The sequence below is a fragment of the Macrobrachium nipponense genome, chromosome 10 (genome assembly GCF_015104395.2).
Source record: "Macrobrachium nipponense isolate FS-2020 chromosome 10, ASM1510439v2, whole genome shotgun sequence".
Taxonomy (NCBI): Eukaryota; Metazoa; Arthropoda; class Malacostraca; order Decapoda; family Palaemonidae; genus Macrobrachium; species Macrobrachium nipponense.
This window is the reverse complement of record NC_087204.1, coordinates 103,765,072-103,786,695: the sequence shown is the minus strand read 5'-3', so window position 1 is coordinate 103,786,695 and position 21,624 is coordinate 103,765,072. Positions and strand designations below refer to the sequence as shown.

Below are 21,624 nucleotides of genomic sequence, written 5' to 3'. Positions count from 1 at the left end.
CAGAAAACCAGAAATTCTATAATGATTACTGTGATATGATACAACTAGTACTGATGCAATAATTATACAACATAAGACCAAGTATGTATAATAATACCCATGTAAGTGTGTGATAAATTCACCAACATAAATTAGTAATAAATTCAAGATCATCAATAATACAAAAAATGGAAATACAGAAAATGACATTATACAGATATATGAGAAAGTGAAGTTTTGCAAACTTAGTACTACCAGGTATATAAATACTCGTAAAGGCCTCTGTCCTGGATAGAACAAAAACTAAATACTTCTCACCCATAGGTTTAAAACAATAAACATTATAGACTGTGAATATGTGAAAAAGCTTTAAACAGTGAAGAAAACTCAAAAGTACTTAACACAACATCTGATCACCAGCAGACCAAAGCTAAACCAACGCTAAAAGTGAAGGGAACAGCAAACTTAGAAGAGCTGCCAATGGTGGGCAGTTACCTTCCTAAGTGTAAGAGCAATAACTATTTTGTTAGTTTCAATATGTTAATCATTGTTGAAGTAACCTACCAAAATACATTATAGTGTAAGTAAAACTAGATTTGTCATATGGACACTTGGTAATTATATAGTATTTATTTTGGCTGTCTTTTTCTCATTTATCAGAAATCTATGGTTCTGCTCTTTTGAGCTACACATACCTTTTCCAATGAATATCTACACCAACACATTTACTTCACTATTACTGTTGCTAAATCAATTTAAAATGAATAGTTGCAATAGATATCAACTATTATTTAAATGTATACTCTGAAAACAATCCTTTGGGCTTAATATGTAAACATACATGTTCAAATTTAAAAGGCTCGTATGTGTGTGCTTGAGTGATCAGTCTAAAGGGGAGCTGAAATTTTAACCTAATTATGAAATCACTTTTTATATATATTACAACATGCACTTATAAATCAGACAAAAAATCCATTTGTCCTACTGGGATTCCTATTATAAATTGCAGCTACATATATTATAGAAAGTATGAGGGTTCTACTCACTAACCCTTTTCTAACAAGTGAAGCTCTATAGAAAAATAAAAAATTTTAAGATTTCTATTTATATCAGTGATAAGAAAGTTGCTTGTTTGGCTGGTACTGTTTTTGAACGGCACAATAACTGCTAGGAGCAACCTAAAGTGTTATATGCTAATTTAAAACCCTTAAAATATAGCTAATCCAAGTGTTAAAAACTAAAATTATGGTAAACTCTATAATCCATGGGAAAATTGTGTTAATTAAGTAACAAAAGAATAAGATTACTGTAACATAATCTACTTGAGTGTTACAGCAGGTTGCAGGTTATTGTTGTTGAGTCTTTAAAAATACAAGGAACTTGACTTTCATTACAAATTTGAACCAGATACCTACTTAAAAATGTAGAATTCCTGTACTCACATCCTAAAAATTCCAATATTTTCTGTACATAACTCTAACAAACATCCTCACATATACAGCACTTTACAAATTTGTGGTGGCAAAATACTACTTTTTTTCAAACTGAAATCATATGTGAGGTGGTGAAACAATTCTTCCACACATTGTACATATCTAAAGTGACTGGAACAAAACAATTGATTTTAAACTTAACTAGGTATGTACAGGCAATTTACTATAATTCACTGTCCATCTTGGCTAATAGGTGGAATTTCAAGTCAATTTTCACTGAAGTCAGTTCAAAAACATGCTAGGAACAAGAAGAATAAGAGTGACACAATGCTTTTCACCACTAAGATTGACTAACACAAGATGGTTGGTAAGCAACATCATAAACTGAAGTGGAATTAACCATTGTGAAGATGAAGCTTGTAAGAGTGCCTCTCTTATACATATTAACACAAAGTATTTCAACCATACAATTGCATATTTCTAGATTTGTGAAGTTCTTGAACAGGAAGCAACCATTGGAGCAGGAACTGTGAAGCCAGTTGATGGAAGCAAGGGAATGGAAGAAAATTTAAAAATACATAAAACACACCTTGAGTCTGAACATTTAAATACCATGAATACTCTCATATAGACTTTTTTTTACCATTATTTCTGCAACAAAAGAAAACTTTCCAGAAATTTTAGCACTAGAATAACAGTCCCCACAATGATGTTTTTCTGTAACCCAATTCACTAAATTACATACAACAGACTAACTAAAAACACTAATTATAAGCAATAAAATGATTTTGTGAAAAATTAAATGCAGACAAATGGAAAATACAACCCAAAACTTCAAGACACAGGGATCATGAAGGGTTCCTTGCTTAGCTGATATACTCTAAAACTACAAACAATAAAATGCTCTGATGATCAAACAACAAAATACATACCTACATGTTCCCAAATATTAGTAAGTGGACAGGATCACTAGGTAAAAGGAACCACTAAAACTGAGCTGATTCATAACAGCTGACTTCCTGTTACCAAAATGTGATTTCCTAATACTACCATAAAGTGGCTTCTGGAGAGCAGCTTTCCAATAGCTATCAGAATTTGGAAGTTGACACACCATCTACTGTCAGAACATGAATAGTACAACTTTACTGCAATCATTAACACTGAGAATGCAAATAATCTAAATCACTGAAATATTTAAGAGATTTCAAAATATGTACAGTACTATACACGAGTCATTGTTCAGTTATGAATATTGTCTTGTGCTGGTATGAGCTGACTTGTACCATTCTAAAATTTTCTTAAGTAAAAATGTAACTCAAAGCAAGAGTGATATAAAGAAAAACTGATGATCACGAACTGATTCTCCTCAATGGAACTTACATTGCCTGATAAGACCACCATGTTTCCATACACAGTGCCATACCAGATTCCCTCAACATAGCAGACTGTAAAGATGTAATGACATCAGAAACCGAACATTTATACTAATAAAATTAAAAATAAAAACAAAAAAATACTAAGTTGTGCAGTTTGCCTAAATAACATGTAAATGCAGTTATCCAGAAAGTGAAATGCTAAAAATGATCATACTAAACTTTCATCACGTACTTGAAAGCCACAACCATAAAATATACATACATACACACATCTATCATTCTATGCAAGTCCTTAAGCACCCATCTGCTGCAAAATAAAATTAAATTTCAGTAATTTTCCTAAACACTAATTGCTTGGGAATTAATTCAAAAGTAATCTTCTAAATACCTTTCTCTATACATTAATTTTTGTGCCCAAAATAATATAACGTAAAAAAATTTGTCTATTTCTAATACAACTTCAGTGCACTTTCTAGATGGGTAACAGTCTCCCTTAGGAGAGGTATTTAACAATTTTAAAAACATCAACATATACATTTTTCACCAATTAGGTAGTCACAGCAGTATTCTCTGCAGTTGCTTCTGCTGCCTTCTCTTTGCCCCCCATATACTCGTAGTTTATCAATCGACCAGCCTGCAAAAGATGTCGCAACATTAGTCAGTGAATACAGGTTTCGTATGGTATAAGAAATACAGTTTCTTAAATTTATGTAGTACAGTACGTACTGCTCATGTATCACTGTGCTTCCTAGCAAGCCAAGCAAGCCAAACAACAACAGCAACCTACAAAACTTTCATTTAATAAATATTCCACACTCAATGGAAATGCCGAAACAGATAGGATTGTCAATCAACTCTAGGAATATTCAGAGATAATTCTGCAACTTTATGTTCTGTCCTGGCAGGGAAAATCTCACTGATTTTATTTTTCTTTAACTATGTAATTATTACTTAAATGGCTTTAGCTAACAGTTAACTGCACAATTAGAATAAGAGGCTGCTGTTCTGTAAGCAAGCCTGACAGTATTTAAAACAATTTATGAAAAGGATCTACTTGTAACAAAAATAAAAAGAAAATTATTACGGTACTAATCTTACCTGAATTAACTGTGCTGTTTCATTTGTAAAGTGACAAGAAAACAACAATAGATTTCTTGGCTGCACTTTGATGGCAAATCTCATAAAAATTGCAGAGTACAGACACAAGGCTGAAAAATCAAGATCAAAATTAATTTCACAATTCACAACCATCCTCTAGTATTTAGCATATGTAGTACATATGAAATAACAATCATCTTCATATTTCACCATTCCTAATAAAATAGTTATGCACAATCATAAATTTCTAAGCTCCCAAAAGTGAAAAACATACATTAAATGTTAATGAATATGCTACACTACAAATGGCAAAGAAAGACAAACAGTCTAAATAAATCTGATGTTTTTACATACTCAGGGTGCATGATCATTTCTTAACTTATTGCTTTCAAGAAATATTAATGAGAAAAGAGAATTGGCACCTATCTCTAAAAACATCTTACATCTTCAATTTACTGCAGGCTTTTCTTCCTACCCTAGTCCTAACATGTTACATCATTTTCAAGTAAAAAAAAATAGGAAACAAGTAATATAAAAAATGTGTGTAATGGACAAGTAATCAGTCATCTCTCATAAACAAGACCAATTATGAAACAAAACAAAAATGTTCTGAAGTAAAACTATCACATCTATAGCCAGGTAATAACAACTAGCAACTGTGGTTTACATTTGCAATTACTTAAATCTCTTGCATAAACAATTTTACTCAACTAATGGAACAACTGCCATCATCTGACCATTTATAAGATGGTAATGAAGAAAAATGAAGTTTTCATAATAAAACTAATATTGTAATTACTTACCTGAACACCTGAATTACCCCTGGTCAGTGACCAGGACTATTCAGGTGTTCAAGGAGTGTATTGCAATGATGAGTGCAGGTAAAAGTAACATTAGGTAAAGCTTGCTGAAGTAAAGTACTTTAATGGTGTTTCATAAAATGAGCGTAAAATACTTTTAACATGGTGGTTTCATAAGAAAAAAAAAATAACATGACCGTAAAATTAATACTGTAAAGTGCTAAAGGAACACTGCTTGCAGGAACTTTGAAGGTCCTGGATACATAGAATGGAAGAGGAACTGGAAACAAAGGGCTTCAGTTACATGGAAGCTTCCGAAACAGCTTGGCTGGAGATTAAGTCTACCGCATGTGAAAATGTCAATGAACTTCGAACAGGCTGCTGGATAAAGTATGCGCCATGTGAAAAATTGTCAATTGTAACTTCAAGAACAGCTGCTGGTATAAAGTTATTACTCATGGTGAAAAACAATGTCAATGAAACTTCAAGAACAGCTGCTAGGATAAAGGTACTATACGCATGTGAAAATGTCAATGAAACACTTCAGAAACAGCTGCTGGCAAAGTAAAGTTACGCATGTGGAAAATGTCCAAAGTATATACTCATGTGAAAATGTTCAATGAACTTCAGAACAGCTGCTGGGATAAAGTTATATACTCATGTGAAAGATGTCAATGAAAACTTCAGAACAGCTGCTGGATAAAGTATATACCGCATGTGCAAAATGTCAAGAAACTGAAAACCCAGAACAGCTTGCTGGATAAAGTTAATACGCGTGTGAAAAAATTTGTCCAATGAAACTTCAGAACCAGGCTTCTGGATAAAGTATATACGCATGATGAAAATACTGTCAAATGAACTTCATAAACAGCTGGCTGGAGATAAAGTATACGCATGTGAAAATTGTCAAACGTCTATACGCATGTGAAAAATGTCAATGAAACTTCAGAACAGCTGCTGGCGATAAAGGTATATTACGCATGTGAAAATGTCAATGAAACATTCAGAACAGCTGCCTGGAATGTAAAGTATTATACGCATTCCGTGAAAAATGTCAATGAAACTCCAGAAGACAGCTGCTGGATAAAGTTATATTACCGGTGTGAAAATGTCAATTGAAATTTTCAGAAACAGCTGCTGGGAATAACGTAGTATACGCGTGTGAAAATGTCAATGAAACTTCAGAAACAGCTGCTGGCTAAAGTATATGCTGCGTGTGGAAAATGTTCAATGTAACTCCAGAACAGCTGCTGGATAAAGGTATATATGCATGGTGGAAAAGATGTCAATGAAAACTTCAGAACAGCTGCCTGGATAAAGTATATACGCATGTGAAAATGTCAATGAAACTTCAGAACTGCTGCTGGATAAAGTACGTATATATGAAAATGTAATGTTGTGGAAGTTACCTAAATGCAATCTATATAATGACTTAGCAGTTAATGAAGATAGATACGAAAGAAATTACTGTTTTTTCTGTATATAAAAATCACAGGTCATTTGACCAGAGAAATTAAATGACACCGAATCTGGCCCGTGCCTGGCGAGTATTAACCTACAAGCCCATTGAGCATCTATGTTGTTGGGGTAGCAACCTCATCCCATAAAGACTTACTTAAAACTGAAAGCGAAACACTCTGGTGCCACACATATGAAGGTGAAAAGATGAAGTGTGGAAACAAATATACATCACCCCTACCTAAAGCTTTTACCGAGAGAAATCTATGATTGAAGCAAAGAAAAGCTGAGGACAAGAGGAAGTCCTCTGAGCTATTAATTGAGAACAACCAATCACTTCCTGGTCTCTCCATAATTGCACAATAGCCAATGGCCCCTTGTACCCCCTTTGAGGGTTACCAAATCGCACACTTACCAAATGTCATCTTGCCACTTATGATCTCTGGAGGTTTTTTTGTATCAGCAATTGCAGCAATTGGAATTCCCCAGTTTGCAATAGGACCCCAAAAATGCGTGCTGTAACAGAGAACGAAAAATGTTATTAAAGCAGTACTATATTATACCTACATTAAACAATGATAATTTTAATTGCAGTAACATATTTCCACAAGAATTACTGTCTTCATATTCACAAGTTATGAAAACACAGTAGTACAATATTTCATGAATTTAGGCTTTAAATATTAGTTAAAGTTACTAAATGACAAAATTTGCTAATACTGAATATGTTTGTAGAGCTTCAAAACATATAAGAAAGAGTCAAATTGAATAAATATACTGTACAACTATAATAAACCTGAACCAAACAGAGCAACATATTGTAAAATGTTCTCAATGATACAAAGTATGAATGAACTAATTATAAAAATAGTTTAATTAATATTAAAGAGTAATAAGCAAAGCAATAAAAGCTACATATCAACAGGAAAAAAGTTCAAAGCCAAAGCACCTCTACTATCAATTTTGATTTCAGAGGATAAAATCCAAAGAGTCAATGCTTAAAGTAAGTTTAGAAAATATAATAGATTTTAGTTAATTAATAATTCAAAGAGTAATAGCAAACAGCTTAAAAAGCTACATATCAACGTAGGAAAAAAGTTCAAGAGTCAAAGCACCTCTACTTCGATTTTGATTTCAGAGGATAAAATCCAAAGAGTCAATGCTTAAAGTAAGTTTAGAAAATATAATAGATTTTACTTGGTCCCACAAAATTATGACAAGCTTCGTTAACGTCAACAGTTAATCAATATGTATAATGTATATATATATATATATATATATATATATATATATATATATATATATATATATATATATACGTGGTGACGCCCCGTATTCACAGGGGATGCGTACCAGACCCCCCCCGTGAATAGTTAGAACCCGCGAATGTTTGGAACCCCTATAAAAATGCTAAAAACAGCCTATTTTGTTAGTTAAAACTCAAGGAAAACCCACTAAAAATTTCCATTTGGTTTTTTTAATAGTTTTATCACAAAAAAGTGCATTTTATGATGAAGTTCATCAAAAAACCAGGAACTAGTGGATATTTATCATAGAAAAATACTGCGAATGCGTGAATTTTCCGCAAATAATGCAGGGAAACGTTCCCAAGAGAAATCCACGAATCTGGAGAACGCGAACACGGGGGGTCCACTGTATATATATATGTATGTATATGTGTATATATATATATATATATATATATATATATATATATATATATAAATATATATATATATATATATATATACAGTATATACAGTGGTCCCCCCGTATTCGCGGGGGATGCGTACCAGACCCCCCCGTGAATAGTTAGAATCCGCGAATGTTTGGAACCCTGTAAAAAAATGCTAAAAACAGCCTATTTTGTTAGTTAAAACTCAAGAAAAACCCACTAGAAATTTTCCTACATGGTTTTTTTAATAGTTTTATCACAAAAGTGCATTTTATGATGAAATTCATCAAAAAAACCAGGAATTTGTGGATATTTATCATAGAAAAATACAGCGAATGCGCGAATTTTCCGCGAATAAGCAGGGAAACGTTCCGAGAGAAATCCGCGAATGTGTGAGTCCGCGAATCTGGAGAATGCGAATACGGGGGGTCCACTGTATATATATATATATATATGGAATTTTTATTCTAAAATTAATATTAATAATACTTACCTGTATAATTTATCTAGCCCTAAATCCCCCAAAAACCGCACCAAAATTTACCACATTGGCAACCCTGTTACCTCCTATTTCTGTCCGCCAGTTGGCAACACTGTTGTTGACAGATACAAAAACCTTCCCTCAAATCAGTTGTGATAGGCAGATCGTGGGGTAGGATGGGTGGGACTAGATAAATTATACAGGTAAGTATTATTAATATTAATTTTAGAATAAAAATTCCATATAATTAAATAAACATTACCTTATTATAATTTATCTAGCCCGATTAACCACATTGAAAAGGAGGAGGGAATCTGAATACAATTTCCCCTTCGGACAGAACAGGAGAAACAAACAAAGAAATATATATCATAGGCAGTCAAAACTCAACCCAAGGTCTAAGATACTAACAACTCAAAGTCTCCTACCATAATCCGCCACCAAACTGCGGTAGCACAGGACAAGGAGTAAGTGCATAGTCAGTCCGTCTGTACTGAAGTCAGGTGACTGACCAGGTGACCAGTCAGACGAATTGCGGACAGCAAGGCTGCACCCTGAAGACTATCAAGCACTATTCTTTCCCTAAAGGATGAGTGTCTGGACTGTCTGGGCGATTCAAAGCTAAGCAAACCTTAGGGGTGTATCAACGCAACCCGACGTCGCCAGCAACGAATCGGCTCATGAGCAACTCCTAACTCGAGCTGTCTGGTGCCAAGAGAAAGGAGAGCGCGGAGCAAAAAGGCGATTCAGTTCCGAAGGACGAATGCCTGACAGTCCAACCTGGTCTCATGTTACACGATCATCGGGGGTGTATCAACGCAACCGACTTCGTCAACAAGAAACTCAGGGCTACTAAATGTCGCCTGATCTCACACGAGTGTCTGACTCCGAGAAAACAGGTGAGACAAAAAGTAGATGGTGAGCGAGTCACCAGATGACAGCAGACGATCCATCGACTAATTCCCTGTCCAGGACAGTGGAAGAAGCAGGAGTCGTCAGGACAAGCGAACCAGTGGCTATTCCTAGGTCAGCTCGGGACTCTGGGAGAAGTGTAGTCGCCAGTGCCGACAACCCAGTGGCTGGAACCATTTCACACTGACAATGGAAGCAGCATGAGTTGCCAAGCAGTCAGTCCTTGTCATCAACAACACCTAAATACCAAACTGCCTAATTCCCATTATAACTACGTCAAAAACTGCCATGGGTTATAATACAAAAACAAAAAATATATACAACAAAACAAAAATTAATGAATAATATACAGGTAGCAAACCAAACGTAAAACAGGAAGACTACCTAATTCTCCTGTCTGACGACCTGTCCTGCCATCACCAACGGGCCCAAAGAACGAAGGTCGCCTAGAACTAGAGAAATATCCCTCAAGTAAAAAGAGGCAAACACAGAATTAGAACGCCAAGTCGCCGCCTCAAGCACCTTGGCGACTGAGAGTTCTTCATAAAGCTACTGATGTAGCAACTGTTCTAATACTGTGTGCTCTCGGCGTCTGGTCTTCCCCAGCAGCCGAACCACCAGTTTTAACGATCAGATCTCTGAGAAAAAGGATACACCATTCTTTGAAATAGGTCTCTTGACATTTCGGGGTGAAACAAAACAGATGACGGGGACGACCCTGAATGTCCTTCGTGCGGCGTAAATAACATGAGAGCGCCCTAACAGGGCAAAGAACTAATTCCTCATTTAAATTACCAACAAAGTCGACCAGCGACTTCAGTACGAAAGACCTGGGAATGGGATTATCATGACGATTCAGTCTTTGCGACAAATTCAGGAAGGTATGACAAAATCATGTCTTGTCCAGATCTGGCAACCAGAAAAGAGAGTGCTTGCAGTTCACCCACCCTCTTGGCCGTAGCCAGTGAGACAAGGAAGAGTGTCTTAGAAGAGAGGTCCCTAAATTTGGCAGAATTTAGAGGCTCAAACGGAGGGAACCTTAAGGCTTGAAGGACTTTGTTAACGTCCCATGTCGGAGGCGAACACTGCAGCCTGGGTCGAGATAGGAAAAAGATCGAAGTAAATCTCTAATGACATAAGATGAAGAGATCTCAGGGAGCCTTGCCTTAAAAACACAGGAAAGCATAGACCTATAACCCTTAATGCACGAAGGTGACAGGGCCCTGTCATGATGTAAATGAACTAAAAACTCCGCTACTTTCGGTAAGGAAGGTCTAGAAATTGAATGTCCTTGAGACTTACACCAACGTCTGTAAACCGACCATTTAGCCTGATAATTTACTCTGGTTGATTGCCGTCTGCAAGAGCCAACTGTCGCGCCACTCTGGAGGAGAACCCTTCGTGCTTGGAGAACCTCCTGACAGTCTCCAGGCATGAAGATGAAGCATGTGGAGCCTCTGATGGAACCGATGAAAATGGGGTTGTTTGAGAAGATCTGGTCTCTCTGAGAGGCGAATGGGGGGTTCCACCAGTGCTTCCAGAAGGTCGGGAAACCACTCCTTCTGTGGCCAGAAGGGGGCGATCAAGGTGAGATCCAGACGCTTGGTTGCCCATCACTTTGTTGAGGACTGACCCCCTCAACCAGAGAGAACGGAGGAAAAGCATAGGCTTGAAGTCCCTCCCAGTCCTGCAAAAGAGAGTCTGTCCCGGCACTCTGAGGAGTCTGGTAAGGGGCTAAGAATATCTGGCAACCGAAAATTCAGTGGGGTGGCAAAAAGATCGACTGTGACAGGCCATTTCTTCCTGAGGCTGTCGAAGACTTCCTGGCAAAGTGTCCACTCCGACCTTGAACTTCGCTCGGTCTCGACAAGGCGTCTGCTAAGACGTTGTGATGGCCCTGGATAAACTGAGGGACCAACGTAATCCCCCAGTCTTCTGCCCAACACAGGATTGATCGGGCTTCTTGAGTGAGAAGATCCGACTGTGTGCCGCCTTGGTTTCTCAAGTACGAGACCTGCTGTGGTGTTGTCGACAAAGATCGCGACAACCGACTCCAACAGTTGTTCCTGAAATGAAAGAAGGCCTAGGTACACTGCCCTTAGTTCCCTCCAATTTATTGACATGATCCTCTCCTCCTCTAACCAAAGGCCCGAAGTGGCTTCGGAGCCCAGGTGTGCACCCCAACCTTGATCCGAGGCGTCTGACCAAAACATTAGGTCCGGAGGAACCGAAAGAAGAGATGTCCCTGACTTGAGACGGTGAACTTGCATCCCCAACCAACGGAGATCCTTCCGACATTGTGGAGAAGAGGCGACTATCGTGTCCTCGGACACGAAATCCCATGACTTGGCGAAGTGTCGACTGAAAGGGACCTTCCCAAATTCTGAGACAACCTCCGGGAACCAGTTGGATGAGGGATGACAAATGGCCCAGGAGAGACCTACAAGAGAAACTGGCTGCGTTACGGAGGACAAAAATTCTTCGATCAGACTCAGAAGCTTGTCTATCCATTTCTGAGCGGGAGAAGCCCTCAAAATCTGGGAATTCAAAACAATCCCCAGATAAGTCATGATCTGGCAAGGGATTAGATTGGACTTGTCGAAGTTGACACGAATGCCCAACTCGACACAAAGAGACAGAACTATCTCCATCGACCGGAGACATTTCTCTAGAGATTCGGCCTGGACTAGCCAATCGTCCAGATACCGAAGCATCCTTACATTTAACTGATGCAGAATAGCTGAAACAGGAGCCATCACCAGAGAAAAGACCTGTGGAGCAGTGGTGAGGCCGAAACAAAGGGTCTTGAACTGGAAAACTCCCGAGTCCGTGAAAAACCAAAGGTAAGGTCTGCTTCTTGGATGGATGGGGATTTGCAGATAAGCATCCTGCAGATCGATGGAAATCATCCAGTCCCCCCTCCTGACGGATGAAAGAACAGTCTGGACCGTATCATTCCTGAACTTGGACTTTAGAATGAACTTGTTCAAAACCGAAAGATCTATGATGGGGCGCCAGGCACCTGAGGCCTTTAGAACTACAAACATCCGAGAGTAAAACCCGGGAGAAGGAGGAGCTCGCTCTATGGCATCCTTCTCCAAGAGGGCCGAAAGCTCCTTCTCCAAGGCTTGACCCCTGATTGAGTGAGGGGAATAACTGCTGAACTCGAGAGGGACGATTGGAAAGTGGAGGTCTGGAAACAAAAGGGATCTCGTAACCTTCCTTCAGGACCTCCACCACCCAAGCATCCACCGCTCTCCCCTGCCAAGCTGACCAATGGCGGGAGAGACAAGCTCCTACTGCGGTCTCCAGGCGAGCTGATGACTCCTACTTCCGAAAATTCTTACGCAGAGACAAGGAAGAAGAAGAAGAAGAAGGTCCTCCTGGAGGTTGAGCTCTTTCTCTGCCCTTAGAGCCACGCCAAGAACCTCTCCCACGTTTCAAAGGGTGAGCACCAGAGATGAAGTACAGGCACCAGAAACCTGAGATGTACTCTGGAAAAAAGAGCCAGAAGGAGGTTGTTGGGCTGGAGCAGAAGGTACAGATCTGGCCCTAAACTTACGCTTACTCCTTGAAGGAACGGGAGGAAGACCAGAGGAAAAAGCTCCTGATAAGGCCCAGTGAGCTTGGGAAGAGGCATCACCTGATGTTCCTTCAAAACCTCAGAAAGCACAGAAATATCGAAAAGGAAATCGCCAAAAGGAGAAGAGGACAACAGACGGGTTTCTCTGAATCTCCGATACAGAGGAGGGTAACTGCGACAAATACAGGTTACGCCTTAGAGAAACAAGAAAGGCCTGCATTGAAGCAGCAAGCTCGTTCTGATGTACAGAAGCGATTAAAATGGATGAGCAGAATTTCTCAAAAAGAGGAGCATCAGGAGGAACAAACCCGGAGTCCTTGATATACATTAAAAGCCCTCCGAGGACCCACATATTGAAGGATTGAGCTTCTTGTAAGGAGCTCATAACAGACTCCATAGCAAGGGTTGACTTGAAAGTCGGACAAAATCAGGATTTGGATTGGGGGTCGAGAGAATGAAGAATCATCCGCCACCTGGTAAACTCCTCTCCGGTGTCATAGAAGAGAAGAGAGCTTCCTCTTCCCTTCCCCGATCACCTTCGAAAGTTTAGCGGCAACGTCCGCCCTCACTCTCGCGAACCTCTGGGCAAAGGGAAAACGTAAAAATTCCCGTGACCGGGAAGGACGTCAAGAAAAATCCCTTCTGTAATACAACGAGGCGGAGGCTGCTTCTGCTCTTTAGGCTTCGCCTGAGGAAGAAAAATCAAAATTAAATAAAAAAGTTTCTTGAATTCTACATCATGACATCCATTCGAGGAAACATCAATATCACACGAATCGTCATCATCATCGTCAGATCCTAACTTAGAAACTTCCCCTAGTAAGTAAAATCCTGACGACTAGCTATCTTAGGTCTGACACTAATATCCCTCCCCCCTTCTCCTAAATAAGCGCCCTTTGGCACTGTTACGGGACTAACAGGGGACACGTTGGGTAAAGATTCGTTAGGCACCTGCCCGGACCGGATCCCCCCTCAGTCCTTCGCCACGACGGGGTTCACAAGCTGGGGTATCTGTAGCACTTACCCATGGTGCTGTCGACAGGTACCTGACGAGGAGCTGAAAATGAATCTAAAAGTGTTAGACATTCTAGTAAAGGCTTCTTGAAAATTCTCTGACAGATTGTTAAACTTAGCTGAAATATCTCTATCTAGACTAAGCTGTAATTTCTTAAAATTCTGTTTCCAGGTAGTTTCCATTGCCAAAATCTTTGAATCTACATCAGAAATAACTTCACTAATTACCGGTTGTACAGGGGGCAAAGCATCAATCAATTCGGAATCGGAGTCGTACGATACCGAAACCGAAGAGCCAGAACCATGAGCGCCCAAGTCAAAGAATTCGTTAGATACAGTTCTAGCAATCGATTTCTTTTCTCCTTAACCGATCTTTTACGCTGCAAGATTGTTTGGCGTTTCATATAAGCAGTCATATCCTCGTCAGACCAGGGCTTACATACGTCACAACGAGAGTCAAGTCACAAACCTGTCCACGACAAGAGCTACAAATGTCATGGGGTTCATACTCCCTGCTACTCATCCTTGTCCCACAAACCGGGCAGATCCTGATGTTGCTGGCAGAAGGAAGCATCGTAATTTCTTGGCAATCCATTGTAGAATTGGACAGGTCAGTAGTTCCGGGTCGCGCAAAAGTTCGTAATTTAAGATAAGAACCACAACAGAAATCAAAGTTAATTCACTATTTCGTGATGTAATGCGTGAGTGGTAATTCACATAAAGTCTCATTTAACAAATAATGAAAGCTTTAAGGCACAAAAATGTTTAAGGAAATTTATAAAGAGCGGCCGTGATGTAAACAACACAGGCGCTCGTTAACAACTGATTTGAGTGAAGGTTTTTTGTATCTGTCAACGACAGTGTTGCCAACTGGCGGACAGAATAGGAGGTAACAGGGTTGCCAATGTGGTAAATTTTGGTGCGGTTTTTGGGGATTTAGGGCTAGATAAATTATATTAATGGTATTAATGTATTAATATATATATATATATATATATATATATATATATATATATATATATATATATATATCTATATATATATATCTATATATATATATATATATATATATATATATATATATAGACAGTCCCCGGGTTACGACTGTCTTGGCTTACAACGTTCCGAGGTTAAGGCGCTTTTGAATTATATTCATCAGAAATCATTTCCAGGGTTACGACGCATGTTCCAGGGTTACGACGCCTACAACACTGATCTGGCAGATGAAAAATGACACCAAAAATGCAAAATAATCAATATTTGAAGGTTTTTTTTTTTTTTTTGATGAAAAAATGCAATAAGAAACGCAGCTTACATAGTTTTCGGTGCACCCAAAGCATAAAAGTAAGGTTTTCTTAGGATTTTTTATGATGTTCCCCTGTCGTAACCCGGGGACTGGCTGTGTTATATATATATATATATATCATATATATATATAGATATATATATATATATATATATATATATATATATATATATATATCAAATTTAAAGTTGAATGGGAAATAGACAACAAAATTCCTTTTCTTGATGTTTTAATAATCAGAGACACGACAGAATACAAATTTACCATATACAGAAAACCAACGTTCTCACTTTCATATATTCACTACTTTAGCTATCACGACATTACTATCAAGATAGGTGTAGCTAGCAACCTATTCTTAAGCCGCCTTACGAATTTGTTCCCCAGATTTCCTGGAAAAAGAATTTGAACTAATTCGCAAGCAACTTTCACCTTTAAAGTATCCTGACCATATAATTGAGAAAGCAATTCAAAAAGCAAACGTAATTTTCTACCGACCCCCTAAAGACAAGACCAGAGACACACCCAACAATAAAATAAAAATTCCCCACCTGGAGACGATTAAGAGAGTAACTCACACCCTTGGGAAATCCAACCCTTTTGCATTTACCTACCCAAATACCTTAGCCAAATCCCTGATTAACGTCCAACAAAAGACATCTCCCAAAGACTCTGGGGTATATGAGATCCCATGCCAGGACTGTGACCAATCTTACATCGGATTTACAGGTAAATCACTTCCCCAGAGATTAATACAACACAAACGGTCAGTTAGGTATGGACAACAGAACTCGATTATTTTCAACCATATAAATGAACATAACCATAGAATAAACTGGAATATGTCACGTGTAATTTATAGCAGCAACTGCCGGTACAAGAGTCAAATGATGGAATCGGTCTAATTAAAAAAAAGAAGAAAAAGGCAGTAATTGAACATCTCAAAAGGGGCGTGGATCTCAGATGTCGTCGACGCAGTGTTCATTCAACCAACGCTTAAGAAGATTAAAGGAAGATTATCAGCGGGGGTGACCTAAATTGGCTTACTTGTGGACGGATCTCTTGGTATAAATACCACCTTTTCTGTAAACTTTTCTCATTCATATACCTGAAGAGAGAGACAGCAGTCTCTGAAATATAGTACTTTTCTCTCTACATTTTGGTGTTTTTATGGGCTCCTTTTATTAGTATTATGATATATATATATATAGATAGATAGATATATATATAATATATATATAGATACTATACATATATAATAACGGGGCCACCGCCTCTGTTATTCACTTTGGTAGCGAAGGCCATAGCGCCAGGCAAACTGAGTTTGGTAACACTTTCTCCTAACCCCCCCCTTCTCTCTCGACACTGGCAATAGCCCCCCCTCTCTCTCTCGATACCCAATCTCTCTCTCTCTCTCTCTCTCTCTCTCTCTCTCTCCATCTTCCCCTTCATTATCTAAGGTCACCAAATCAGAGTTGTGAATTTCAAAAATACATTTATTTAAAAGCAAAGCATTGATCAATGTAGTTCAAGTGCAATTTGGAGTGGATCAAGACCAAAACATGTATAATTACAATCAATAAGCACTGTGGAGTTTTAGTTTTGATGGCAGTAAGGATAAAACCACCGATTACAAGGTAAAAATGAATTTCAGTTCAAACCATGACCCTGGGAATAAAAAGTTTCATACTTTCACTAATATAGGCTAGGCAACAAATTGTTGTTTCATTGTGCTGATTACAACTGCAATCTTGAGTAAGATCAATAACGTTATATATATTAGCTAACATTGTTCAAATGAGTGCTGGGAAGGCTGGGAAAGATGGTGGCTTGGCTGTGGTTACAAACGGCACATCACGCGGTTGCCGACATGTTGGATTTCAAAACTGCCTTGAAAACATATTTTACGATAAGCTCACATGCTTATTTTAGTTCGTATGGCGCTTTCATATATCAAATTATGTTGACGAAACTTTAATCTTTTGAGGTATGCTTAAAGATGTAATTGTATTCTTGTTCCACCAATTAAATATCGAGTGAATAGCTAAGGCCCAGCCACGCGATGACGACGGATCGACTGCGGTTGTTTACCCTAGTTGGTTTCATCTCATCCGTCGTCCCATGAATGAAGATGTGGCACATGCTGTGTCACTTATGATTGGTTGAAAATCAAGGAACGACAGCCACTTGGGATTGGGGCGTCAAATGCATTTCGCAGTGTTTACACTACTAGGCTATCCCCTGGGGGAAAATTACAGTCGACCCCCCAAAACCCTGCATTCCCATCAGGTCCCCCATACCGTAGGATAGGGTTCAAGTGTAAATTCTAGGTTAATTACAGCCGGCCAAAAATATATTTCAATTCTTGTTCAGGAGGTAAAATCCTGCAGAAAAACGTCAACTGCCATAGCCTAGCTCGCCCCTGGAATAGTTACTACCTAGGTACCTAGGCTATACTAAAGATCTACCCCGACCCCCGCCCCTACTACCTATGTAGCCCTAAATTCAGACGGTCACTTGTCAGTCCTGGGGGATCCAGTTTGATCGAGATTCGTATGGCTAGCTAGTAGGCTAATGACCGGCGGTAAAATCGGTAGATCATCTTCGGTCACGACCAGTCACAATTGCACGGTCCAAACGTCACCCAAAATCTCGATCGAGGACCATGCTGGGCAGAGGGACGAGTCCTCCTAGGGGGAGCCGGGGGGCACTCGCTGGACTATAATTAACCCCTAACATGCAACCATATATACCCAGAAACGTTGTCAAAAAATAATCCTTTTAATTCACCTCATGAGATATTGGCGAAACTCCTTGCTCTTCAGGTGGTCGAGCCCTTTCTTGATCAGCGCCCCGGCCATGATTTCGGCAGTGGACGTCTATGGGACACTAGCAATATTTGATCGAGTAGCAACAACGGTGTATCACGCAACTTTTAAAGCTGAATCGCCACTGGCAGATTCTTCTTCTTATTTACACGGAATCGGCAGCAGCAGCCTCCCGAGTCATGCGATAACCTTCGTACGTCTGATCTCAAAACTCTCGTATGTATGGCTATCAGATATCCTGACAGTTTATTATTATTATTATTATTATTATTATTATTATTATTATTATTATTATTATTATTATTATTATTATTATTATTATTATTAACTATAGCGACTGGTGCTCGACAAAAAAATCAATTAATCTCTCTCAGGCTTTATTATTTATTATTATTATTATTATTATTATTATTATTATTATTATTATTATTATTATTATTATTATTATTATTATTATTATTATTATTATTATTATTATTATTATTCAAAAGATCTACCCTATTCATAAGGAAAAAGCTTCATAATGTTCATCAGAAAGAATTGACAGAAGGTAAAGGGAAATACAGAAAGAGATCACTTATTAAAGAATGAGAAATAAATCAAAGATTTAATAAATAAAAACTACCATTTTCGCATTTAAGGTGCCATGATTGTTTTTATGTCATTCGTGTGTGTGAGTTGTGTTGTAATTATTGTGATTATTTACAAGTCACAAATTGGACGGACAAACTATTAATGTTTTTGAAATTGTTATTCAATTAATAAACTAGGTATCAATTAAAGTCTTACGTGAAAAAAGTGGGTTATGAAGAAAGGACAAAATCCACGTAAACACAAACACCGCGTTATTTTAATTTTAGTAAGCGCACACCTGTGTAAACCCATTGGTATGCAAATGGACACTTGCATAACACTTATTAAAAATATACTAACTAAATAAAAACATAGGTTTTGTTACTATGCAGAGCTAATATACATACACTGAAAATGGTCATACTTCAACGAAGATATTTCAGTAAAAGCTTCAAAAAACTATTTAATGTACTAGCCACCAGCCCCGCCCCCACAAGACGTACGAACACAAACATTCGTAAAACCATGTGAATAAGAATAAGTTTTATAGGCTAAAATGTATACATACGTATCTAGAAAACTTTATAATAATAACATTTAAGGTCTTAATTGCATAGCGATGATTATGAAAGTAAACTGGTGTCGAATTGGCCTAAGTTAAGGTACAAATATTTTACTTTATAGATATTGGGAGATATCAAGGATTCTATCATGGTGGCTATCATCGTACACTACAGCGGCATCGGTCTAAATTCTGAAATGGACTTTAAAGTGTCCCGTTTTATTGCATTTAGTGACTATTTGTGCTATAAAATTTAATATTATAACATTACTGTTACAAATGAAACGTATCCTACACCCTTTATAATGAAAATCTTGGATCACGAAGGTGATAATCAGCTGATTCGTCAAAACAATCATCACAGAAAACGTACCCTTGAAAGCTTCTTGTTTCATGGTAAACAAAAGTAAACTGAATTTACTCCAAAGATATGTGATCGAGAATGGGAACGTGTTATAAATGGACTTGATTTGTAGGAATGTGTGGCCTAAAACAAGAAAATTATAATTTTCCTATATCTTGAATATTCAACACTGACAGGACTTAAAAATGTGACCAATATACAGAAGATTAATGATATAGATAAAAAAAATTAGGATGACATAATACGTTAGGGTGAAAGATGCTCAAATGGTCAGTTTCTCTCTTCAAGCTTTTCAGACGTGGAATTCTTACCCATCTTCTGCTTTCCTTCACCTGTGGGTGGGCTGGCCTGCAAAAAAGGGTGACCCGTATATGTTTATAAAGGTGCTAGCGTTTATTATTATTATTATTTTTTTTATTTTTTATTTTTTTTTTTTTTTGCTCTATCACAGTCCTCCAATTCGACTGGGTGGTATTTATAGCGTGGGGTTCCGGGTTGCATCCTGCCTCCTTAGGAATCCATCACTTTTCTTACTATGTGTGCCGTTTCTAGGATCACACTCTTCTGCATGAGTCCTAGGGCTACTTCAGCCTCTAGTTTTTCTAGATTCCTTTTCAGGGATCTTGGGATCGTGCCTAGTGCTCCTATGATTATGGGTACGATTTCCACTGGCATATCCCATATCCTTCTTATTTCTATTTTCAGTTCTTGATACTTATCCATTTTTTTCCCTCTCTTTCTCTTCAACTCTGGTGTCCCATGGTATTGCGACATCAATGAATGATACTTTCTTCTTGACTTTGTCAATCAACGTCACGTCTGGTCTGTTTGCACGTATCACCCTATCTGTTCTGATACCATAGTCCCAGAGGATCTTTGCCTGATCGTTTTCTATCACTCCCTCAGGTTGGTGCTCGTACCACTTATTACTGCAAGGTAGCTGATGTTTCTTGCACAGGCTCCAGTGGAGGGCTTTTGCCACTGAATCATGCCTCTTTTTGTACTAGTTCTGTGCAAGTGCCGGGCATTCGCTTGCTATGTGGTTTATGGTTTCATTTTTCGTATTGCACTTCCTACATATGGGAGAGATGTTATTTCCGTCTATCGTTCTTTGAACATATCTGGTTCTTAGGGCCTGATCTTGTGACGCTGTTATCATTCCTTCAGTTTCCTTCTTTAGCTCTCCCCTCTGTAGCCATTGCCATGTGTCATCGCTGGCTAGTTCTTTAGTCTGTGCATTGGTTTGTTGTGCCAGTCCTCTGTTCTGTCTGTCATTCTCCTGTCTCTGTATATTTCTGGGTCTTCATCTACTTTTATTAGTCCTTCTTCCCATGCACTCTTTAGCCACTCGTCTTCACTGGTTTTCAGATATTGCCCCAGTGCTCTGTTCTCGATGTTGACGCAGTCCTCTACACTTAGTAGTCCTCTCCCTCCTTCCTTTCTTGATATGTATAGTCTGTCCGTATTTGCTCTTGGGTGTAGTGCTTTGTGTATTGTCATATGTTTCCTGGTTTTCTGATCTATGCTGCGGAGTTCTGCCTTCGTCCATTCCACTATTCCTGCGCTGTATCTGATTACTGGCACTGCCCATGTGTTTACGGCTTTTATCATATTTCCGGCGTTGAATTTTGACTTGAGTATCGCCTTGAGTCTCTGCATATATTCTTTCCTGGTCGTATCCTTCATCTCTTGGTGTTTTATATCCCCTCCTTCCATTATTCCCAGGTATTTGTATCCTGTCTCATCTATGTGTTTGATGTTGCTCCCATCCGGTAGCTTTATCCCTTCAGTTCTCGTTACTTTGCCTTTTTGTATGTTGACTAAGGCGCATTTTTCTATTCCAAACTCCATCCTGATGTCCCCAGATACAATCCTTATTATTATTATTATTATTATTATTATTATTATTATTATTATTATTATTATTATTATTATTATTATTATTATTATTATTATTATTATTATTATTATATTATTATTATTATACTTTACTGTTTAGATTTATGATAAACACGGGCATTTGCATAATCTCATGCCTTTTTCTCCTTGAATGGGTTGTCCTTAACACAAACTGTATGTAGAGCCAAAATAAAATTCCCTCCCCGAGTCCCTGCGTACGAGACCTATATCTTTTATTTTTAGCAATAACGTTTGGCAATAGACTCACTTCTGGAAATGCACG

The 21,624-nt window shown here is 38.2% G+C and overlaps 1 protein-coding gene across 1 annotated transcript; it reads right to left on the bottom strand.

The window, feature by feature from the left end:
• Positions 1-2,957: 2,957 nt before the first annotated feature.
• Positions 2,958-18,094, bottom strand: LOC135224206 (mitochondrial pyruvate carrier 1-like). The gene is made up of 4 exons (XM_064263062.1): positions 17,906-18,094; positions 6,560-6,660; positions 3,887-3,996; positions 2,958-3,422 (listed from the first exon to the last, which is right to left on the bottom strand). The coding sequence occupies exons 1-4, from the start codon at positions 17,974-17,976 to the stop codon at positions 3,336-3,338; spliced, it is 369 nt and encodes a 122-aa protein (XP_064119132.1). The 5' UTR covers positions 17,977-18,094; the 3' UTR covers positions 2,958-3,335.
• Positions 18,095-21,624: the final 3,530 nt, after the last annotated feature.